The following is a 25,425-nucleotide window of genomic DNA, read 5'->3' on the forward strand; positions in this document are numbered from 1 at the left end:
ACCAAGAGGCCTGTGAGCTCATTAGCCTCCGTCCAGGAGTCTCCTGGCCCCGCTGGCTGTGTGCTGGGCTCAGCAGGACTCCTTTATCCCACAGCCCTCTCTGCTCACAGTTCTTGGCCCTGCATCTGGGCCTGGGTAGCCAGCCACCATGATGATCATTTGATTTCTCTTGTTATCAAGTTGGCAATTAACAAAAGAGCTGATGATTGCTATATTGACTGACTGTGGGTTCTCTTTTTCTATCTGCACTATCTCAGCTGGGGAAGGGAAGGCAGAAGGGTGGGTTAGTGGTATTTATTTATCACTACGCCATGTTTTGTGTTTGTGTTGCCAGGGGAAGCAAAGGGTGATAATGGCCTGGCAGCCCTTGGACATCCAATTTCCCTTATCAGGCCACTGAATAGAAAAGAGGCCCCAGGCCACATTAATTAACAGATACCAATCAGCTGTCACGTGTTGTGTGTGCAAGGTCTGAGGGGAGCAGTGGGTGGGAGGGAAGAATCAATAAACCATTGGGGAGGAGTGCCAGAGGGAACAGCTAAAGAGGAGCCCAAGCTACTGGGGAGAAGAGCTGCAAATCCAGCTCCATGAATGTGAGCCTGATTCCTGTACAGCACAGCCAGAGCTCCGTGTAGCACCTGGTGAATCCCACCCCTTGCTCAGGCTGTGAGTACTTCAGGGGTGCCTCGTCCTTTGCCTCACCCTTCTGCCCCTTGTCTCCTGCAGTCAGTACTGTGCTGCTCCTGAGGGCAGCCCTCCTGACTGAGTCCAAGTGCAGGTTGATGCAGCTTGAAGGCTTGGAATCCTGTCTCCCTAGGTCTCCTGCTTGCTGCACAGGGAACTGATGAGATTAACCTTGAAACAGGGGTAATGGTGCTGTCCTCAGCCACTGTCACATTCTCTGGCACCTGGAATCTCTCCTTTAGTCACCCCTCTTCTACCTCTGACCACGGAGAACAGTCCAGCATTTAGGCTGCTGCCCTAAGTCTAGTTTCTGGGTCGGTCATGTGGCCTTTCTGCACCTTCATTCTCCATCTGGATTACAAAAGGGGTTATGCCATTGCCTCACTGTCATCCGTCAACGAAAGTTGTTAAAGATTGAGAAACAGTCATGCAGTAGAGAGGAATCAGAACAGACATGGCTCACTCATTTCTGCTGGAGAATAAAGCAGAAGAACTGACTTAACTCTAGCAGTAGCCTCTACATCCAGCATCTCTGTTAATCACTCTTTCCCAGAGGCAGTTATGGCAGGTGGGAATTGCACAGGAGAGACCATGTTTTACCCGGTGCCAAGAAGAACAGAAGAGCCAGCTGCAATTGCCCTACCCACCTGGGAAAGCCCCCTGCCAGGAGCACTCCCAGGTAGCACACAACTCCAGCTCCGGCAGGCGGGGGTGAGGGAGGGAGTGCTGCGCTGCCAAGCTTGGACTTGAAAGGTCTGACACAATCGGGACCCTTTTCCTCCAGTGTTTACACATGTAGAATGCAAGGGCTGGAGGACTGTGCCTCTATCATCCCAGTCTGCACAGACAAGGGAAGATATATAACCTGGGCTCTCCCAAGCTATAAAACCTGAGATCAGGAAAGGTAAATGCTAATTTCACCTGGCCAAAATCACATTCTTGCTATTATAGGTTTACAACACCGGAGAACCTCTGGTTGTGAAATTCAACTGCCTCACCATCTTACAGCTCCCAGGAATTGCTAGAATCCAGCCCTTTTGCATTCCTGAGCTGTTTGACGGCACAGCATCCAGAAAAGTGCCCTTAGTGATCTGTTTCTTGATGCTTTTCTCAGGTCTTACCCTGAGAAGGTGCTGAATAGGTGCTGAATGCTCCACTGCCCTCCCTAGGCTCCCAAAAGAGGAACCTCTGTCTCTAGCAGAGAGCTTCATGCATGTTTCCCTCCTTCCCAGCTGCAGGTTGAGAAAAGCTGCTTTATTTGCAATAGCTGATGTGACATTCAGATTTTTTTTTGTGTGATTTTTTTTTTCTTTTTTTATTTCAGCGGTTTGGCAGTGGGAGCTCCCAGGATTAAAAAAAAAAAGTCACATAATTTGTGGCAAGTGGAGTTCATAATCTGTTAATTTATTATCATTTCTGTCATCCTGGAGGGCCATTAGCAGAGGTAATAAAGGGAGATGTAATTATAGGATCTGAGGCCACTCCAGACACAGCTGCTGTCACTCCACTTGCCATATTTCATTCTGTGCTAGTACTATCGTCTTCCTAGTGCGAACAGCACAACAGCTACCCTGGGAGAGCCTTCGTCGTCACCCCTGGAGAGAAGCCTTGTCTCCCTGCATCAAGGCAGGCAGAAGAGGTAGATGTTGTTCAAAGACAATTAGCACAGGGGGAGGGAGAGTTGTGGGGAGGGGGCCTCATACAGAATGGAACAACTCCACGTTGGCTAAGCGTGGCCTTTGAGCTAATGGCTAATAAGGCTATTGAGCTAATAACATTTGCTAAACACCATTAAATCATGCTTTCTTGTTATCACAGGAGACTGTCTTTAAGCGTAAGTGATTTTATTTGCTAACACTGTGGGGTAGAAGTTTGTGCCGACACCTGGGATAGTGAAAGGTTGGTATGAATTTAACGTCACACTGTTCTTTACTAATTCCAGTGTGACCACTGGCAGGAATATATGACTTTTGTTCCTTTCTCCACCTCTCTCTGTCCAAGAGTCATGCACACAGGAAGCAATGTCCTGTTTTGCTGAAATTCTTTGGAAGGCAGAAATACAGGGCATGGATAATTTAGACACCTGGCAGCCTTCTGGCCCTGCCCTGCTCTGCCCCCTTGCTGCCTGACTCAGTATGTTTCATACTTGTTTCAGAACTATAGGGTATTTTGTTCCATTTTTATGAACTGTCGTTTATTATGTTTGCTTCTTGGTACTAGTCCCTTGTGTAACAATCCCTGAGCTCTCTCCTGTACACACAGTCCTGTTATAATCCTGCTGCTGGTCTGAGCTGTGCCAGGCTGATGGCTGTTACCGTGATGCAGGACCTTTGACAGAAAAGGAAAAGACACAGAGAAATTTGAGGTGATTGCAGGTATCTCCTGCCTGACAGAAAGGAGAGGAAGGGCCCCTCTCACAGTGCAGGAATAATCGCTACTATACTCCTGTTCTGGAATAATACCACCATGGTAGGCTGGAAAAATCTGTAGAAACTCGGAGCTGAGCATCCCACGCCCATCCCACAACCGCAAACTAAGGAACTACAGCAGGGCACCCTGTGCCAACAGAAACAGCCAAGGTTAGAAGAACATACAACGGCACCTCACTGGACGGGGTAGCAGCTAATTGCATTGCAATAAAACCATTGCTGTTAACACCCCAAGTATTGGGTTAGTAGAGCAATCCAGGCTGAGTTCCCTAATCGCCACTGTAACCCCACTTGTGATGAATCAGCCCCAGATGGATTCTAGCAGCAGTGATGGGTGTAATCCCCACAGGTACTGCAGATCTTGTGTAAGAAGGACACCACTGAGATTAACCTCTACTCAGAAACACCATCCTGAAAAACTTTCTCCAGACTTTATAGTCCCACCACATCACAGTCCATATTCCATATAGCCCAGGAAACTACTAACCCTTGAGCCACAGGAGAAATACTCTCTGAAAAAAGAGCAGCAGCCACCAAAAGGCCAAAAAGGGAGTTACAAAGGGAAACAAAATACATGGGAGAACAAAACAGTCTGATCACTCATGCTAAAGTGCGTCATTGAACAAGGAAGACCTTAAAGCCAAGAAGCAAAGTAAGAGAACATAGACAACATGCAATATGGGTTAAATCCTGTGATCCTGGGCTGAGCCTCAGATATTCTCCTGACACAAGGAAAGGGACCAATGGCAGGAGATGGCTGTAGTGAGCTGTTCATAGCGAGCGTCTGAAGCAGTCTTTGGAAAGCTGCCATGTAAACCCCAAGGACATCCCCTAAATTCCCTGCGCAACCTTCTCCACACCCAAATCCAACCTATCTTTTTTTTGGCAGGGGACAGACGGGAGCTAGAGAGAGGAGGCGTTTTCCTTTCCCAGATCAAATTTTTGTCCCCAGAGTGCCCTTGAGGGCCATGTCTGCTCTTTCAGCGTGGGTCCATCCTCCCTGCAGGTGTGAGACACTTGCTATGTCACTCAATCATACAGGCACTCACTGGATAGTCGGTGAGCCTTCCGAGGCCTGTCACATTGCCAATAAATTGTCCTCAGTATTTGTCAGCATAGAAGCTTGGAGAGTCACTGACAATAGTGAGTACGTCCTCCATCCCAATGGGACTTGTTCTGTGATGAATCCAGTACGACAAAAGCTTTCCTGAGTTTGGGCAAGAATGCCCACTGCAGACAGGATGGGTACCTGCCTTGTCATTAGCAGTGAAGCAGTCACTGCCACAACATTAATTCATCTATAAACACAACAGGCCTCGGTCATCTTGCTGCAGTGCAAAATCACTAAAGTCCACTGTACCATCCCAAGGACTGTTTCCCAAGTGCTTTTGCTGTGCCACTCAGTACCAGATGTAACTGAGAACTTTATCATATCATCTCAAATCCCAGGGCACACACACACAGAGTCATCAATTTATGCACGTACACCATAGGCTCGACTGGAGTTTGTTACCAGTGAAAGCCCACCACAAGCAGCTGTCTGTGACGTTAATTTCCACCCATCACTATATGTAAAAAGCCTGGCTGAAGACAAAACTGATAGGCACAGTGGTAAGTAATAGCTCCCTTTGCTGTTTATGCTTACGCTCATGTAATTCCCTCTTGCTTACCTGGGATGTGTTTCGCCCAGCCAATGATCACCACCAGTTCCCTGTCTGCCAGGTCACAGAGGGTTGTCAGGGCTTTGATGTCACTCTCTGGCATGGTTGGGTCCGGCATGGCATAAATCTTCTCTGGCTCAGCCACCAGCAAGTGGGAGACAATCTTAGTCACTGCACATTTCAAAGGAGAAATTGTTGTTGATCTCTCATGGCATAAGGTGTTATAACAGCCCTTTCTAGAAGGATGTTCCTGTGATAAGACATGGCTGTAGAGTCCATAGGACCTCAGAAATAGTTTTGGTCACAAAAGGAAAAACTGCATTGTAGTTACATGAGCTGTAGTGATCTGGCTATACCAAACCAGCTCTGCACAGGGATAACAAAAGCAGGAAACTATTATAAGGTTGTCAGCCATCTCAGGTAGGTCTGGCAAGGGGAGAAGGAGGTATGTATCATCAGTTGGTGAGATGTGGAAGCATTGAGAGAATGATGGGTAGTATGGAAACGAGAAATCAGCATGGGACCAGTTCTGTTAACGGCTTGGATACAGGAAAAAATCAGAGTATCACTAAATGGATTTACATAATTTCCTAGGAAAGATCTGGTATTTAACTGTAGGTACAATGAATACAGCACCTGGGCTGTACCTTAGACATACCTAATCTACCTCTGCATTACCATCATAAAAGAAAATAATCCTAGTGCTGGTGACTGATACAGGAATCGGAAATGACAACTGCTCTGTTGTATGTTTTGGGAGACCAATAAAAAGAAACTTAGTGGTTGCTCAGAGGGACACAATTCAAGATCAGTACATACGTGGCTTTTTAGCTGGGGGAGGGATCTGTAGGCTCAGGTAAGTGCTACTCTCAGAATCCAGCCTCCTCTTGTATTTCTGACGGCCTCCACGGACTCGATCCAGACGAACACCTGCAGGTAAAACAAGACAATTCCTCATGATTCCTTAGTGCCACAGAGAACTTCCCTCTCCCAAACACTTGAGATCTCAGCTGAACCCAGCAATCCCAATAATAATACCAGCTAGACTGCCTCCAGCTCTAACCATGCTGCTGTGAGCTTTACTTTTATTCCAAACATTAATGAAGACAGAAATTAACCCATTCAAACTCCTGAATCACCATCAATCTGATGGGCAAATGGAAAGCTTCAGACTTCAATGCCCTCTAGATGATCTTGCTTCTAAAAAGAAAGACTTCAAATGTCAATCAAACCTGCAGTTATAAAAATAAGCTTTTAGATTGTTCTTAAAAATGAGAAGTTAAATGTTCTGTGACCTCTCACTGTTTATATTTGAAAAAAGTGACCTATAGCAAATAGATTATGAACTATGAATTCAACAAAGATGTTTCAGTCTTGATCACGTAAGGCAACTATAATAAAAGTAGAACCCAAATAAATAGAAACAACCTCTACTACAATAAAGCAAACAGCACATTGAATACTGTTCCCAGTGACTGGGAAGCACCAGTGACTGTCACCATGCAAAAAACCATAGCAGCATCAATAGACCAGGAACAGCAGTTGAACTGCTGTATTAGTACAAAATATGTTGTTAAAAACAAATTGTGAAAAAAAGCCATAGATATTTGTCCAATTGTCAGTTATTTCTGGCCAGCCATAAGGTCTCTGGTAATCAGTTCTTGTGAAATTGCAGTAACTTAGTCTTGCTGGAAGAAGCAGCTATTGCAAAATAATAATAATTAAAAAAACAAAAAAAACTTTCAAGGTAAATACACATGGGAGCATTCAAATACAATAAAAATTTGAATTTACATTATACAAGTACTTCCTTAGAAACACACATGAGTTTATCTAGTCTGATCACAGGAACCAATTATGTGATACACTTACTAATCACAGCAAGCCATTAATATTTTGCAATCAATCAACTGCATAAACACAAACAACTAAAAGCAAACACTCCAAATCAGTTTTGAAGTGATGCTTTTGAACAACTTGTACACCTGTAAAAACCTGCAGTCTGCTGACAAACATCCTACCCCAGAAAGAGACACGTCTCCGTCGTTTACACAGTGCGTGTCAATGCCACATTTGATTACTACGTCATGGAAAAGAGACAGATTTTACTGCAATGCCCACAGCAGCCCCACTTGCACCACATGAATCCGTGACTTGTCACAACTACATTCTGGTACTTTTCATGGCTGGAGCACCCAAACCAGCTTGACTGACAGACAGTACCAACAGCCCCCCAACGGCAAGAATAACCAACACCAACCAGGCCGACAGCACTCAGTTACACAGTCTGACAACAAAATCTCTCCGGCAGCAGCGACACCCACATGGAGGTCTAGATGGCATTAACGTGTAAGCTATCGTGTGTGGGGACAGAGGCTCACAGGCATGGTGTTATTAATGCTATATAGCTGCTTCCTTTTTAGAGTCCTGCTGCTCCCACTGAGCAGGAGAAGTAGGAATGAGCAGGTCTGGAGCTCTCCAGAGCGAAAGAACTTCTGCTGCAAGTGGCTGCAATGGGAGGGCAGCAGACATTGAAGATGGAGAGAAAGACATGAAGGTGAACTCAGATCACACAGAGTAATTTTCTTCCCCTGCCCCATTTTCTGTTTCTGACTCTGTGTGGAGAACTCCCTGACAAGCCTAAGTACCACCTTTCTCCTCTATTACATGGTAGTGTTTCTGAAAATGTTGCTTCTTTTACCTCCATTCCCAGCAGCAGATAACCTATAGGCAAGACCCCTTCCTGGGAGCACCAACATGTTTCAGAGAGCGATTTCAGAAAGGGCAGCCAGGGAATCCCAACCTGAGATTATCTGGGGATATTCCTGTGGAACAGCACTAACAAAGTCCTGGATGAAGCAGGAAACTTTCATTTCCATCCATGATTTCTATCCCTCTATAAATGTGCCCTGTTTTCCTAAGAAAGATCATGCTCTGCTGAATAAATGACACCTACCTAATAAGCCAGGAGAGGAGGGAGAGACACAAATTTCAGAAACTGCCAGAAAACCAAGTAACCAGCTGTGAAAATTAAAAGTGCCAGGAATACACTGTTCAAAGATTATGGAGAAATCCAGAACAGGCTGCAGGACTACAGGCCTGAATCAGAGCTCCCCAGGACCCTCACAAAAGAGTGGTCACAGGTAGATCCATTCCCTCATGCCAGTGGGCAGGATGTCATTGGTGCAGGGAGATGCCATCCACAGCCCAGGAGAAACCAACACACAGCCCTCCAGGATACTTTTGCTGTGCAGTCTGATGAGCAGCAGGGAGGGGGAACTGGGAGGGATAGGGAGGAAATGGGGAAAGGAGCTCATTTCCTTCTCCCAAGGAGAAGCATGCCATCCTCCAGTGCTTGGCAGAGGGATGGCTGCACAGGTTGCAGCAGTATTAGGGACCCTCAATCAGATTATAAGGACACAAAGGACTTAAGTGCATTAAAAAAAGATAAGAGAGACGCAGAGAGATTTACCCTCCATCCCTCCTTCCCTCACTGAGCAGATAGAGGTCTGTTTGTCCAAGGACTTTGGCTTGTTAATTTTGAAGAAGTGTTTGTCCTCCTCTTGTTCCCCATCCTGTTCAACACTCCTTGAGGCAAATGTTTTCAATCAGCATTTGGAAAGCCACTATTCTATTCTGTTGTCATCGCTCCAGCCGCAGAGCTGTGAACAGGCTGACCCCTAAGTAGCACATCCCAGCACCCGTTGCTGAATGCAGTGACCTGCGGGTGCTGGAGGAAACAAAAGCATTTCAACCCCCGAGTTCCTGACTGTGACACTCCAGACATCATGGCAAAATCCCTTCCCCAAAGACGGGACAGCCTAATATGGCATATCAAGATGGAAGGAAAGGGCACGGCCAAAAACCAGGACTGAGCTGTGGTGTTCAGGTGGCTTGTTAATGCCTGCTGTTCTACTTTGATTTCCTTGGTGGTTTATTTTAAGATAGGCAGGCTGGCTACAGTGAGGCTCTGAGAGGGACACTAAAGGACATTAAAATGGAATGGGGAGGTGCAGTGGGTGAGCTCAGAGAAGCAGCATGAAGGAAGGTACTGAGCAGAGAAGAAATGGAGGGGGATGTAAACTGAGATATGAATGGAAGAGAGAGAGTGTAAGTAGAAGGAAGGTAAGAGAGGGAGAGAGGGCCTCTCTCTGAGTGGTACCCACACCGTATTCCTGAGGGCAGATTTCACACCAAACGTGCAGCCACCTGAGCTTTAACTGCAAGGTGCAGCAGCAACTTACGAGACGCAGCTGGTCCATACTGAAGACCCTTACATAGGATTTGGTGCCACAGCCTGACAACAAGACAGCAGCAAGAGAAAGCAGTCGCCTTCCGGTTTCTGCATAAACCCATTTCTCACATGGATCACAACTGGCCAGTTCTCAGGAGAGAAGGCACTCATCCTACAAATCTGTCACCACCATAGGCACTCCTGGACCCCCTTTCTTGACAGTATCAGCAAGGAGGGACTACTAGAGCAGCAAAGAAAGAAGAATTTACATATGCAATGTGAGGTGCAACAGTATAGGCACAGTTTGGGAAGTAGCACCCTTTAATAACTTACCTTTCTGCCAGATGCTTCTTCACAAATTAAGGCTATCTCTGCTGGAAACATCCTCTCGCCTCCCACTCCCCTGTGCTGCAAAGAAGTGCTGAATCTTGTTACCTTTTGAGGGACTCTACATAGGAGTCCTGGCACCCCACCTGACCTAGGTGTGGAGCTGAGCCCAACGACCACCAAAGGGATTGAGTCCCAGCCCACGGGCAGCACACCCTCAGCTCCCCAGCCTGCCCGAGCCCCTTCTGACCCAGCCGGGAGGAGGGCAGGGCCAGGACTCCTGCAGGACTTTTCGGCTCAGCATCTTGCCTGGGGTAGGGATGTCAGTTTTCTAAGCGTCCTGTGGGTGCCACTCGTGTTCCAAGCGCTCTTGCAGAGAGGTCTGTGCCAGCACCAAGCCTCTGCAGTGGGAGAGCTGATCTGCTGATCTGTTCAAGCTCCCTGCATTTCTCTGACATGCCCCTCGGAGAGATGTCTGCCTGACAACTTTGGGATCAGATGTCCCCTTGCTGACTTGATAACATCAGGCTTTGGGGTTTTTTTCTTAATGGAAGTAAAATAATTCCAGCTTTTTTTAAAAGCTGGACCCAGGCCGAGTCTGTCGGAAGTAAAAATAGCCGAGTATGCAGAGGCGACAGCACACAGAGTCAGGTTTAGTTTCTCTTTTATTTTCTGGGGACTAAAAATACTCTTAAAAGCTCTGTGAAGCTAAGCCCTAGCCAGTGGGAAATGCAGTCTAGGCCCAATATCAGCTGTCGTGTCAAATTACTAGCCTCACCTCACTTTCCATCGAGTCCTATCACATGCCCATGAATTGATAGGAACAGAAAGATCTATCTTGCCAAAAGAGCTAACGGAGGAGCCAAGCTACAGGGTTTGCACGGTACAATATGTGTCTAGACCAAGAAGGACACAACCAAAGGCAACACAGGGCAAGTGCTGGCCAGGGAGCAATGCCCAGGGGGCTGCTTTTACTGAGCTTCCCCTGTACACCAGCCAGGTCTTGTGTCCACTGCACTGCCCACCTAATCCCTGAGCTGCAGTTTCTGCATCAATGCAGCCTGCTTGCTCTCCCAAGGTCTAAGCTGCGGTGGTGCTCTGCAGCTAACAGAGATGCCCCTGTCCCCAGGAGCTGCAGTCTAAAGGACATGGATTGGCACTGCCCAAGGAAGTTGGAAGGCGTAGGCTAAGAGCAGAGAAGACAGGAAGGGAGAAGGGTTGTGCCCAAAGTGTCTCCTACAGAGTTTCACTCTCCCTTTCTGCTGTGAACTTCAGGAGCGACAACAGAATGTGGGGATGAGATGAATGATCCAGGAGGAAGCCTATCAAGGAAACAGAGAGCAGCGATGACCATAAAAGTTAGGCTTGCCAAGATGGGGAAAGAAATAGACTACAGGGAAACACATTTCTGTGTAACGAGAGTGGAGAGGCTGCAGCCTGACTAGGCTCTCTTTTGTTACTCTCAGCTTCCAGTATGGGAAGGGGAAAAGATCCCTTTGTACTATTAGGCTCTTATACTACTGCAAAAAGAGGCTGGCCTCTGGAAAAATCTCCTGGTAGATGACTGGTGCAATTACCCAACTCATTTGAAACACAGGAAAGGGCCTTGAGGGTCACAGGTGAGCATGGCCAGAAAAACCCTGTGACTAGCATGATGCTGTTGAGCAAGCCTGGGAGCAACACTTGCAATGGGAGGGTGAGGGACTCGCCTGGGGTGGGGAGCAGTGGAGTTGAAAACTTCAACTCCTGTGTTACAAGGGCCTATAGAGAGATTAGATCAGTTAAAGCAGGATGTTGCAGCCTGCTCCATCTTTGATGTTCTCAGGCGTATGTTAGTCAGGTAGGAAAGCTCCTTTACTGTCTACCTGGCTAAAGAGTCCTTGGACTCAGAGGAACACGTTAGCCCTATGATGCCTGGTGATACCTGGTATGAGAGCCTTGGAGCAGTGACACAAGTTGCCCTTGCTCCTTACACACAGAAACATAAGCAGCATCTCCCAGATGGTTGGTCCAAAACATACGGGATCTGGTGTAACACACACAGCTTGCAAACCAACCCTTGTCCTCTGCTAATGCCAGCTGCATGCCTACCAGCTCTGCAGGAGTGTCTCTGCAGCATTAGCCATTCCTGTGCTAAGCCCCTCTTACCTCACCCTCCAACCACCCTGGAAAGTCAGGAATTGACAAGGGCTTCAAGGGCAGATGTGAATAAAGAATACCTCAGTACCTTGTTCAGCTCTCTGTAAAAACCCCCACACTCACACATGTCCAGAAGCAGGACAGCAGATCTATTGGCTATGTCACCCACGGCTGCAATGCCTGCATAGCAGCAGGCTGAGGAGCACTGTGTGAAAGGCACAGATATAGGCATGTGCGTGCCATGAAAAGGCTAAGGTTGCCTATCACAAGAGGACCTAAAAGATGACAAAGCCCCAGCCATACTGACTTTCCAAGAGGTAGTACTCAGAGCTACCCCAAAAGGGTGTTTGCTGTCTAGAGGAACTTGAAGCCCTGGGTGTGATTTAAGTCACCTTATTTTAGACTTTGACAGCTCTCTTGTGTGCATTTGGGCTCCCTTGCTGGGCAACAGAGAGAAGCAGGCACTGCCACATACATATCACTGGCCAGACACTTACCTGAGGACAAATGAAGACACACACTTCTTGCCGTTGACTACCAAGGGAACCCATGCACGGTCAAACCAATGCTTTCTCTAGCCCAGTTTTCTGTCTCAGTCTATTTAGGTACAGCATATGAGCCTTTTGGAACAGGTAGAGGAGCATAAACATGGACCAAGAACCAAATTTTTAGATACATGACACAATGAAGAGTCCCCCATCACTGCAGGGAGAGAGGCTGCTTGTGATAGAGATCCACAGAGGTGAGGGAGTTAGACCCACCAACACAGCATGCTGCTGCTTTGACCAGCCTCTTAGAGCAACTCTGCTTGGGCCTTGCAGCCTTGAAGTCTTTCCTGAAGTCTTCATCTCAGCAGTGGCTTTTCCAACACTAAGAACTAGTGTCCACTTATTATTTAATTCTTAAATTAGAACAGCTGTGCCAGGGAATTTTGAGTAAAGACCCTCTCTGGATACCCTGCAGCCCAAGGGAAGGGATTGAGAATCTCAGCAGAGCTGAGTCACTGGTGAACATAGGTCAACAGAGGCTGTGAAAATGTCGATGCACATGCCTTGAGTTACTGTAGAGCAGTGAGACACACATTCAGTTACAGCCCACTCTTGCTCACCTCAGAGCATCTTACCAACCATGTTGTTAGAATCGCCTAAAAGCTCGTAGCACAATGGTTGGGGTTTAAACGTCCCATGATGGTTGCATCATTGGGATGCAACCATCCCATGGTTGCTTTTAGCAGCTTCCTCTTTTCTGTACATGTTATAAGACCACTAACCACAATTTCTGATGACAGAATGTACAAAGTCTTTATCATAAATCTGTGTAGAGGTAATGCCTCTCTGAATCCACACAAATGTACATCAATGGAACCTGGACTTCATGTTTGAAAGAATGGAGATTTAGTTAGGTATGGCAAGAACCTGGGTAGATTAATAATTCAAAATGAATGGGAGGAACCAAACTAAATAGATTCATAATCCATTGGACATGGCAGAAGGTGTGGGAAGGGTCCTGGATGCACTAGTCTTAAGGTCAGAAAACAGATACTAAATACCATCAGCCCAATGTGCACTTTGTGGACAGCCCATCCACTGGAAGCCTCCTCTTTGGAGAATTACTATCACTCTGCCAAAGGTGGCACATGCTCTGTGTCACACCACCACCCAGCCCAGCTCAATTGCAAATGCTCAATTCATGCCTTGGAAAAAAGTTGGGTGTGGATGATATAGATGATATAGACACTCACTGCACCTGGAGATCCTGTGTGAACAGGGGGTTGCCTGTCTGTTTTTAAACACAGAGGTATTTTAGAAAAAGAAAAATAATTTTTCATTCCCTTTTTTCATTTGGATGCCTCCAATAGTGATATATCTGGCACCGGCTGGAGGCAGAATACTCTATAAATACAAAGCCATTAAATTGCATGCAGCAGCAACCTGATCGGGGCTGCCTTTTAATTTCCTGACATGAGCTGGCCACTAACCCAATTACCCAGAATCCCCCGAGGAGCCCTCATCCTTCCCAGGAAGCACAAAGCAAGAACCCGAGCATATTGCAGGGATGTCAGCTGAGCTTTCACTGAAATCAAATATCTTTTTGAGAACACATGGTCTGGAAGCAGGGATGGGGGCAGGAGGGAGAGGTTGCTGGAAACAGTTTGCTCCATTGAGAGATTCTCTCACTTGAAAACAGAAATTTGGTTATGTTGCTGAAAAGGAGCTCTGCTGTTGATACAGTTATCTGGATTTTAGTGAAGGATGAAGGCAAAGTAACTAAGTGGAAGTAGTTTGAGATTGCTAGTGCTTGGAATCCCTTATTTAGATACTTGATGACTGCACCCAATTTATAACATCACTGAGCCAGGCCTGCCCAGGGTGACAGATTTGTTTCCTCGGGAAACATTTACATCAGCCACTGGCTGCAGCTGTTAAGGGAAAAGGCAGTCAGGAGCAGACATTCCTGTGTGGAAAGTTCCAATGGCTACAGGGTTTCCTAGTCAGCCATGGTCTCAAACAGGAGGAGCACAGATTTGAGAGACAGTCACTTATGGTGGAGACTCTAATCTCCAGAGACCAGCTCTCAAGTGGGAATGATCTCCACCATTCACTGAGATGCAGGCACTTAGGTTATCAGGTTGTTGCAAGTTTCTGAGGGGCAGGGTGTTCCTAAAGGGGAGAGGGGGAAAAGGGGAACAACTATGAGGAAGACGAGCTGAATGAACTTTGTGGCTCTCCTCTGTTCACTTCTCATTCCTATTTCACTACCTGGCCCTGTGGTGTCAGCATCCACACGTTCCAGCAATTATTAAATCAGAAATTAGATTAGATAGATAGGGATTCAAGAGCTTGGTGGATTCATAACAAAGAATTTGGGTGCCCTGTTGAATTTTAACATGTTCTCTAGCATTTCTTATGGCAGCAAAGGAACAAAGCCTGGGAAAGGAATGGTTGTACCTGGGATTACTACACCACAGCAGATACACTGTGGGAAGAAAGTCACGTAGAAAAAATAAATCATATGCCTTTCTTGGATAGCGGCCTAACTTCTGTCTTGCTGTTAAAGCATCCTTTTCTGCATCTGGATCAAGACTACCTTCTTCTACCTTCCTTCCTTTCATTTGTAGACTTCACCCTTGCCACACAAGAAATAGCTGCTGGGTGACTCCTGAGAGCCAGGACACTAGGCCAGAGGACAACTTGCCATCAAAGATGTTCAGAGTGGGGTAAAGCACCTTGTACAAGGCAGGTTTCCTATCCTGGGAATTCCCACTCCTGATTTCATCACAAGAAATGCATGTAGATCTGGGGGACTCCAAAAATACCTTCTACTTTCTGAAATATGGTATACCTGATCTACCACAGGACACATCCCCAAGGCCCTTTCAGTCTTTGCCCTCTTTCTTGGAAGCCAACCAGTGACATCTGCAAGAAACTCTGCAGAAGTCACTCACACATCTCAGAAAGTTACTCTTAGGCCTCAGTCATGAGCAGGACTCTGAGGAGACAAGCCTTAACACTGGCAGAGAGCAGCAACATAATATACATTATTTCTAATAAGAAGGAAAACAAGTCTCAAAGGCTGGTGGAATAATGGATGATATCTCAATGCCCAGATGAGATTTTTTTTAGCAGTTATTTTCTTTGCTATTTGGTTTGTTACTGTCTGATATGACACATGATTGCTTACGCATGTACTTCATGAAAGCGTCAGTGACCCAGCTTTGCTTCCTTTTCAGAGTTGCTTATGCTCAGTCTGGGTCTCTGCAGATGTGCCAGCACCGAACAGGGAAAAACACAGCTTTAGAAAAAAGTGGGAATCCATTGAAGAAAAAATTCCATAACAATAAAGGACCAAATGCCCAGACAACAGCCAGTCTGCTCTGTTTGGTATGGTATGGTTTGGTATGTCCCATGTTGCCTCTCCTCCACTTGCTTGTCTGCCATTTCTACCCACTTCTACTGAATGAAACTGTGAAGATGCTCCATCTCCCGCTGCCTGCAGGCTGGTTCTTCAGCAAGGCCAAGAGCAGCAGAGAGCAGGTTTTCTGCGGACAGCACTTCTCCACGGGGGCACTGAGACTAGAGTCTGCTGGAATCCTGGACTCCAGATTCATCAGCTTCCTATCTGAGCCTGCTAGTGACGGCTAATTAATGCTCTCTGGGGGCACACTCCAGATGGAAGGGGAAAGTGAGAGACAGGCAGCCAGACAGGCCAACACTTCAGACATCTGAGCCAGTTGGGCTCCATGGGCAAATCTTTCCGCCTGCCGCTTTCCCCAGCGAGTCTTGCCTGCCCTGCAGTGTCACACCAGGAGAACCTGAGACAGCAGAGCTCTGGTGTCCGTGCAGCTCCCTCGTTTCAATGCATTGATCGGAGCTCTCTTAAAGAAAGTGGCCTGGATATCTGAGACACCTATTGATTGCTCCATTGGCTGTCTTCCTGCCCTGATCCTCATTCACTCAGCACTGCCTGAATAACCTGCGCTTTGGCGTTAGGGGCAGTGTCCCCAGATCTTAAAGGACTACATTCACAGCTGTTTGCCTAGCTGCAGCCCATGTAGGGAGGAGAGAAGATGCCTGGTGACCCTCATGTGCACTCCCCAAGGGGAGAGCCTAAGTATCTCCTGCAGCATCAAGCTGAGCATTTGAAGCGTAAGGCAGAAGCTTGAAGTCATGGTTACCTGTGTTTGTCATCTCTGAATTCTGGTACCCTCTGCCTGAAGAACTGGCTCATGCCACATGCCCAGTAGGAAGGAGGTGGTATGTATTATGACAATAACCAAAGACATCAAAGAGAAACCTGCCAAGAGAAGAACTGGTTTCTGGATCTTGCCTTTAACCACAAGACCATTTTTCTCCAAACTTCATTAATCAAGCAGGAAAAAGAACCTGGCTTAGCAACTTTCTGCCATGGATGAACCCAAGGAAGAAGAGAGGTACACCAAAGCAAAGCAGGAAGGGGAACTACCGAAAGGAAAAAAGTCATAGCTTAAGTATCAAGACACATCTTGTCCTAATGAGAGCTTGGAGACTTGCAGAATAGGATCTCTGGGGAAACCAAGATATCAGGGATTTTTAAAAACAGATAGAACTACTAGAAATGTACAGCTGGGAACACTCCTGCCCTGGCAGCGGAAAGGGATGGATGAGCTAATAGGATGACAGATCAGAGATGGAAAAGACCAACGAACCTTTTCTAATCCAAAATCCCTTGCCAATTCTGCATTTTTGAGCAAGTCAAACAATTATGGATTTGTTCTTTCCAGAAACTCCTGGCTCTGTGGAGACCAAAGACTGTAAAACCATTTTTCTCCTTTTTTTTTTTTTTGATTTTGCTTTTAAAGATGTGTATTGATTGAATTCTGTATACTAATACTTTGTGTTTCCACCAGGCTTCACATAAACTTAACTAATCGGTCCTCACAAGCTTTTTGCAAAGCAAAGTGGTATGACCCTTATTTCTCGGCTTGGGAAACTGAGCAAAAGAAAGAGGAAAAAAAAATATGCCTGCTTAACATCACTTGACCATAAATAGGACACATCAGTCCTATTTACAGATTGCTAGTGTAGTCTCCTCTGCTTCTCTTGATACTGTCATGTGTTCTTGCATTCCATTACTATCAATAAATCTTTATACTGTATATTCCACAGCTCTAAATATTATGGGCAGGATCACAGATACATGAACATCAATAGCAAACCACTGTTCCCCAGTGGCTTTAATGATGCCAAATCAATCCCTATATGAATAACTAAATACACTTCAGCACAAAAGCAGTCTTAGAGTCAAATTTCAGTTTTCCATGAGTAGCATCCCATAGGGTTCAGGAGTTCAGGCACAGCATGGTGTGAGTGAACCTACATTGCTTTTCAGCCTAACTCTGGTCTGGAAGGCGTTAACTGTTTGCACACAACTTGGAGGCCAAGCCACAAAACCCTTCAGAGGACTCTGCTCTGGACTGTATGGAACTCCCAGAGCTGGAAGCAGAGGATGCCCCAGCCACACAGTCAGACATGCCAGCACTGGCTCCTGTGACTCTGTGCCCCCAGCTGCCAGCTCGGAGAGGCTCAACTGGTGGGATGCAGGGCAGCAGAGACGCAGGCAGCCAGCAAGCCTGGACCCGTGCTGCTGCTCTGCAGAGTGACTGGAGCCACGTCAGGTGTTTAACGTTGTTTTATGGGATTCACATAAACAGGCTACAGTGCATTACCAATCTGTGCTCTATTACAGCCAGTGTCACTGGTGTGGATTGGCCTGTGGATAAGGGGATATATCCCCTCTCCGAACTACCACAGAAATAGTTCTATGCAGAGAAGGTTTCCAGCAGTCCCTCTCTAACTCCAAAAGCAGATGCCTCCCTCCCAGCAGCAGATCAAGATCCTCCCAGTCTACCCCCTCTATACCTAAGTCAGGGAGGGCCAAACTACACAAGTCTGCATCTCCTCCCCTTGGTAACTGGTGTTCTCTGGCAGGAAGATATAACCATAGAAACTACACATCCATCAAAGAACAGAAAAGGGTTTAACATCTAATCTACATTCTTAACAACACTGGCTGCCATCAGCACACCTCTCAAGAAATGAGAAAGCCCTAGTGCAAAGCAATACACGCTCAAGTGATGCTGTACAATTCATCACCAGCTGCTATGATGGTATGACCTGGAACCAGGCTGCATGCTGGCATCTTGGCTCCAGGATAGAGGACTCGCACAGACCACAGCCAGCTGCTGTTGCTTGTGGTTAAACTGGGGGGTACTGCAGGCAACGCTGCTTCTTTCCTCCCCCTCCTCCCCTCGATCTCTCTCCCACAGGGGCCCAAGGGAAACAAAGCTTTAAAGTCAATCCATAAGAATGTGTTTAATTGCCACTGAATTCCCTGTGGTTCACCTTGAATGGGCAAGGATTGGGAAGGGGGGTGGGGGTAGGAAAAGCAGCACAAGAGAGAAGCTGAACATTGCTCAGAGAGTGCTGAACAGATCAATAGGCTGAGCACAATGCAGGTTGAGCATGCAGGGCAGGGGACCCACAGCTCCCAGACAAACCTGTGCTATCCACCACCTTCAGAAAATCTCCTGTGTGGGAATATAGGCAGACCTTCATTGCACACTGTGCTCTGCATTAACTCCATCCTCGCCTCACAAAGCCCAGCCAACCCAGTCATGATCACACAAGAGCCTCTCCTCCCCAACACTGCAGAATGACCTAGGGGGCAAGAAGAGCAACACCCTCCAACCTGGGGTTCCTTTGGGAAATGAAATAGACTGGCACAGCCCGTTTCCAGTTATTTGTCAAATTTGCAAGTGCTAGAAGAAATATCCTAGCATGAGGGTGCTGACTAGAACCACTCTCCTCTCTGGACTGCCCTCTTGATCACTGCCCATCCTGACTCTTATAAAGCCTGTGAAAAGGTACCTTCGGAAAGCCAGAGAGGGCAAGTACGTAGTTAGCCTAGAAGATCCTGCAAGGCCTGGAGACCCGAGTGCTGTTGGGACAGGGAAAAATTCTCAGTCTGACTCTGTCTTACCTTCTTTTAGCATCCCCACTTTGAGGCATTTCATGAAGCGACAGGCCTGACAGGACTTGCGCCTCCGTTTCGTGATCTCACATTCATTGGTGGCCGGGCAGCTGTATTCAATATTCCCTGCAATCAAACACAGAGACGGTCACCCAGGAACCACGTTCTCCCCACTGATCCAGGGACAGGCTGTAGTGCCCAGATATTCCCACCACCATCAGTCTGTATATGCTGCGTGTTTGCTCACTCATTTGCACACACACATACTCTGAGACCACAGCCGCCTGGTGATGGCTTTTGAGAGCCCAGGACTACTAATTAGAACACGTTTCAGACAAAAGCAATACTGCTGTATGTATTGGGAGAAACCTATCCATCCAAAGGACTGACTGTGCTTTCATGCACAATGTGTCCTCCAGGCATGTCATCATGCTGCATCCCTTATAACCTGGCCTGTTCCCTGAAGTCCAGGGCTGAGAGTGGGAGCAATTCAGACATTAGGAGCATTCCATTTGTGCCAGTCCTGCTCCATGTTTGTGGGATGGATGTCACCTGTCCTTTCTTGCTTTGCTTGGGGGACCAGGAAACTCAGAGATGGCATTTCCTGCTTTGCTTCTTCCTGCCAGCTGGCATTCTACAGGTAGCAGGGAGGCAGGAGGTCTGGATTGAGAAATATGGATAAGACATCCTATAAAACGAACATAGATGCTCTATGCAAATCTTTCCAGATTTATTTTATTAGTCCTTGTGCACCTGCCCCTCGTCCCTCTGCACAGAGCATCAGCATTTTCTTTCCTCATTCCCTTTCATTTATGATCAACTCACAACAGTGCCTCCAAGACAAAACAGGGAAAAAAGCATCCCAAATTTATTTCTGGTCACATTGTATTTTATCATAAACCAAGAATTTAACTGAAACATGGATGTGAGGGTCTGATATGAGGATGTACATGGAATTATGCTGGATCACAGTGTAATGCAACAATTTTTTAGTCCTAGAAGACAACAAACAGAAACAGCTGTCTCCATCCTGCCATTCACTTTGGAGGTGATGTTTCTAAAGATGCCTATTCAATATTTGCTGTGGAGCAGGACTGGAAATCTAAGCTTGACAGTGATGCATTGACAATGACAATACGTTTAAGGCAGTCTAGCTACTGGGTAAATCAGGCAGCTCCAAGAATTTCTAAGCTCTACAGTCAGGTCAGAAGAATGGAAAGGTAGGTTTGGTGGTTTAGAGCAGGAAATTGAGATTCAAGAGTTCAGTCAGAGCTGGAGGGAGGAGTGTAGGTAAGAGCTGGGAGAATACACAGTATGAACTTTGTATACCATCAGATTGGAAGTAGAGTTTACAATTTAGTAGCACTGGGACAGGACTTTATTTTTGTTCCTACATTGGTAATGGATTTCTATGCTCTTGTGCAAGACCTTTCCTTCCTCTAATTAAAGACCAACAACCTGATACCTACCAATCTCTGAAGTGGTGATTAGACCACGGGGCTAACTAAGCAGTTGGAAAGCCCATTTGGAATCTGAGTGGAAAGACAGAGCACAGATTCAAAAGAAAGCACCATTTGATTTATCACACTATGCTTGGCCCATGCTGGGTGAAACCCCAGGAGCACACAACTCCCAATGCCTAAAGGTGATATGCCTGCTAGTTATAAACCTTCTACCTCTTGCCTCTGGTTTTGTCACAAGATTTGCAACTTGTGCCCAAGGTCCAGTCCAGCCACCCCATTCCTCATTTGCCCCCAAAATGCAGTTTGTCTGCAGGAGCAGAGTGTGCTGCACAAGTTGCAGACTGTATTTTGTCATTGTGCAGCACCTGAATTTCAATAGCCAGCAATGTATCAAGGTTCTCAGAGAGCTGGAAATTGAGATTCAGGCTTGATCTCAAGGTAATAAACAAACTCCTGCTCTCGACACGGAGCTCCAGCACATTATAGACCCATGAGCACAGAGGCCCTGACCTCATGATCAGATACTTGCTGTGCCCCACACAGGAAGGAACACAGCAGGAACAAACCTGGGATAAAACTCAAATACAGTCTTACTTTGGAAGGTTTTGCCCTAATTTCACTGCCCACCTTTCTCACCAAAGTTCTGGAGAGATGTAAGATTTCATTTTTTGTGGTCCCAAGGCCAAAAAATTGCTCCCTAACACAGAGACACTACACCAAGGGCACTGAGCCCTTAGAGCAGCGGGAGGCAGTGACAGCTCTCATCTGGCAGCTCAAGGTCAGTGAGTGTGTCAAGCAGATCTCTACCTTCCCCATGCTTCCAGCCCATGGACACCCTGACAAGCAAAGTACTGGAAATGGTGTACAAAATTTACATCACAACTAAATGTGATAGTATCAGAGTAGGTGTAGGTACTGGTTACCATATACACCACTTTATGTACAGCTTGAATAAGCAGTTCTCAAAGGAACTTCTGTACTGGGACCATGACTGTTAAAGGACTAAGATAGAGCAGGGTGGGCACTGGGCAAGCATCCCTTCCTGGATGGCAAAGCAGTGGCCATCATGTAGTGCAGCAGCCATGTGGTTTGCTGGTAAGCACAGGTGAAAAAATATACCCAGCACTGGTGGGACCTCCTGTTCAGCACAATTATTGCCTTCTCATTGAACACAGGCTCATGTGCCCCTTCCACACGCTGTGCCCAGTCTAAAGGAAGAAAGCACCAGCAGCTGTGTCCTACAGCCCTCTCTGCAGCTGCAAATGCTAGAAGCGAGGCCCACTGTACCCTCTTCACACAAGACAGTGCTGCCAAAGCAAATGGAGTTTTATATCAGGCCTCAAAACGTGCTCTGCACTCGATGGTTTGAGAGCTACAACTGGGGGTGATACCTGCCATTACTGCAGAAAACAGGGACATCACCAGGGAAGGCACAATCAGCATTACCCAAGCAGAACTCGTCCAAGAAAAACTATTGTCTCCAAAACTTCAACAAAGTTCTCTGACTTTTTTTTGTGTGTGTGTGTGTCTCAATTTCTTTTATGGGTCCTGGGGCTGGCTGCCAGCACAGCGAGCTGCTCGCAGCTCCCTGTAATTTCTGTAAGTGCCCTGTGATAAAGTGATGAGATTAACTCATCGAAATTCCAGCAGCCTCCCAGCGGCTGGCGGTCACACCACCAGCCCGGCTGCCGGCACGCGGGGCTCCGAGAGATCTTCCCCTTCCCTGCAGCAGCTGGGGGTGCTGCGGGGCCCTGCAGAAGGGTGTCTGCACACGAGGGTGCACATGGACAAGTCTGTATGTGCGTATAAAATCTGAGTTGAGTCTCTCTGTGTCATGAACTGTACATTATGCAGCCCAGAAAGAAAGAGCAGAAAATTGGATAATCTAATAAACAAACTGCTAGGACCATACCGATGCCACAGCACAAGATTTACCTAAAAAATGGCTTCCAAAAAATCAAGTGGTGAGTGACCAGATCCGAGTTTGGGTTTGTTCTGAGCCTTCGTATGTGGCCTTGGAGGGCAAATCACTTCCTCTCTGTGTCCTAGTTTGCCTGTCTGCAAAATGAAACGAACATCAAACCTACCTTCTGGGGAGTTCGTGAGTCTTGATTCATTAAGGTCTAACTGCACTTTAAAGCCTTTTGATGAGAGATGCTAAGAAACAGCCAAGGACTATTAAAGTGATAGATCATGTTTTTTATGCTGGAGAACAGCAAAATTACCTTATTTTCTGTAAAATTAGACCTTTAACCGTTAAACAGTTTGGAACATAACTGCACATACAATAGGAGCACCTGAAAATTGCACACCAGAGCTCGGTCATTCAAGAGACCCCACAGTCACCATATCTCTCTGGAAAGGGAGGGACTGGGAAGAGGAGGATGTCTCCCTGAGCTTAGGGAGTGCCATAAAGTCTCACCCAGCTTCTGCTTAAGTTATGAACAGGGCTTCTCAGGGGAACTGAGCTCAGAATTAGTACAGCACTGAGAGCACAAACTGCTCCCTGCTTACTGATCCTGCCTTTCTATTAAGCCTTTCTACAAGGAAACTCAGGAAAGATTAGATAGAAGTAGCTAAGAAAGTCTTTAAAGCTAAAACTTCTTCAGCTTTTGTTTTCTGAAGACACCTCCCCCTCCATCTCTCTTTTCGTGGTTTCTTCTTCATTGCTTTTCACCATTTTTTCCCTGTCCTCTCCCTTCCTTGCATACTCTGTCCTGCTGCACACAGGCCTCTCATCTCCTTTGGGTGACCCAGAGGGCCAGATGACTACAGCTTTTCCTGAATTTCAGGGAAAACCCTGGATTCAGAAATATCTGCTATTAAGTTCCAATTTCCCTTTATTCAAGCCGTGTCTTTCACCCTAATGATTTGACACAGCATGCTGTGGTTGTGACCAATGGTGTGGTGCCACTCTGCTGGTCTCCTGGGGCCAGATCTGGAATTCCCAGGGAAATCCATCTCATAGGCACCTCAGCTTTTGCATTTATTTCCTTTTATCCCAATTTTTGTAACAATTGTTATACTGCACCCATTTTGTTTTGTTTTGTTTTTATTGTTTGGTTGGGGGTTTTTTGTGTTTTGTCCTGAATCCTTTTAATCTCTGATTCTGAAGGTAAACAGATCTTTTGGGTGTCTCAGTGAAAAGGGACCTGAAGACTGTAAAAAGGCCTTCGGTGAGTGCAGTGCCAGACCTGCACAGTTCCTCCGACCTCAGCAGGCACTACTCTGACCTCTTGCACCAGGACAGGGAACACTGATAATATGCATGGACTGGATTCTCTATTACCTTCCACTAAATTATCCCTTCTAACTAAGGTATCATAACTTGCATCCTGCTGTGAGGAAAAGTACTTGGTGAAAAACAGAAGAAAATATCTCCAATGATCTGCGTGAGGTAAGAGGGTTATTTTTTAAGCCACAGTTTGCAAAGAAAGGGATTCAAATATTGGACCTGTAAATCTGTATTTAGGTACTTAAGTAAGTGACCTGATTTTCAGCAGGGCTGTCCTATGCTTCCAGTGACACGTCCCTGATCTAAGTGCCTGAGTATATACAAGTAGAGGCTCCTATTTTGGGGAAGAAAAAAAACATAAAAAAAGCCCCAACCAAACCAATCCCAGAAAACCCACAAAAAAATCCCCCAACACTACCCTTCCCCCCGCTCCCACCCCACAAAAAAACCAACAACCAACCAACCCCAAAGAACTTCCCATCCTAGTACACGCATTTATCACTTGCACAAAAATGAGAGTTTGGAAAAGCAAGTGAGATAAGCACTAGTTCTTGGATTAATGAAAATTTTACTTTTGATGTTATGAGAGGAAAAGGAGGTAGCTATAGGTGCAACAGCAGGACTGTTGGCCTCCTCAGGGTGGCACGCCTGGCTCCTGGTCCATGAAAGAGGACTTGGACATTTCACATAACCTCACTCAAATCAGCCTCCTGCTTGCTTAAGGACACAGGAGATGGGCCCTGGGGCTACCTACTAGCAGCAAGTTTATCTGTAGGGTTTCTACACAGAAATACTGTACTGAAGTTCCACAGAGAAGATCATTCTGCACAGAATTCTCTGTACAGATACACTGAGGCAAGAAGAAAACACAAGACTAACAGAGTTGCACTGAAGATGGTTTTCTGAATTCAAGTGCTAGCGCTATGAACTAGATTGCGGGAGTACTTTACTTTCCCTGGTATGCTTCAGAAGTTTTTGGCTGTGGAGTCCCACCTGAGAACTAGCAGGCACGTTTCTGAGAAGGACAGAAGGATAGAACAGTGCCTGGCAGCTGTGGCTGCTTCTGTAGGGACACAAAACCTCCTTTCTGCGTCTCACAGGCCCTTTGCTGATCCTGTGGATGGTAATGTTCTTCTACTCAGGAAAATAAGCAAGCTCTCTCAACTGCTCCTCCCTCCTTAGAGCCACTCTAACCACCATAATAACCATCACGAAGCCCTAGAAGACTATGGATTTTGTTACAAGCCTGTTATAAATCCCTACATGTCTTCTGAGCTGCATAATCCACATTTTAAGCCCCTTATTGTGTAAGGGCATCCCAGCACAGCAGTTGTATTGCTACACTCACCAAGTTTGAAGCCTGCAAGACTCAAGCAGGGAATCCACACATGCAAGCACTTTGTCTGATACATAACCTGTCTATTCAGAAGATGATGGTAAACGTGTCTCTTCTCTCTAACCCCCCAACAACCAGTTCTCTCCAATATAATTTCTTGCAAGTCCTGTTGTATCACCTTATGGGTATGAGTTCCAAGCACACCATGAGATGATTCCCAAGGATCAGAGAGGGAAATCTTAATTCAGATTTATTGTGATGAGCTTTAAGCTTTTATTTTATATTAACGGGTCATTTTAGAAATAGAATTAATTTTCACTACGTGAAGATGAAAAATGGATGAAGGGTAGTCATAGTCATAAATATGTTGAATAATAAAGGACTTATATGGTTACACAACACTGTTAC

General features: G+C 46.3%; 1 protein-coding gene across 3 annotated transcripts in view; it reads right to left on the minus strand.

Annotated features, from left to right (window-relative positions):
- ESRRB (estrogen-related receptor beta) overlaps nt 1-25,425 on the minus strand; it is a 131,184-nt gene that overhangs the window by 12,087 nt on the left and 93,672 nt on the right. For all 3 annotated transcript variants that reach the window (XM_014941940.1, XM_014941941.1, XM_014941939.1), the window contains 3 exons: nt 18,993-19,109; nt 5,594-5,704; nt 4,784-4,945 (listed from right to left, as the gene is read on the minus strand). In XM_014941940.1, the coding sequence (XP_014797426.1) occupies nt 4,784-4,945; nt 5,594-5,704; nt 18,993-19,109 (390 nt within the window). The remainder of the gene's footprint in view (nt 1-4,783; nt 4,946-5,593; nt 5,705-18,992; nt 19,110-25,425) is intronic.

The sequence above is a fragment of the Calidris pugnax genome, unplaced genomic scaffold, assembly GCF_001431845.1.
Source record: "Calidris pugnax isolate Ruff unplaced genomic scaffold, ASM143184v1 scaffold56, whole genome shotgun sequence".
NCBI classification, from domain to species: Eukaryota; Metazoa; Chordata; class Aves; order Charadriiformes; family Scolopacidae; genus Calidris; species Calidris pugnax.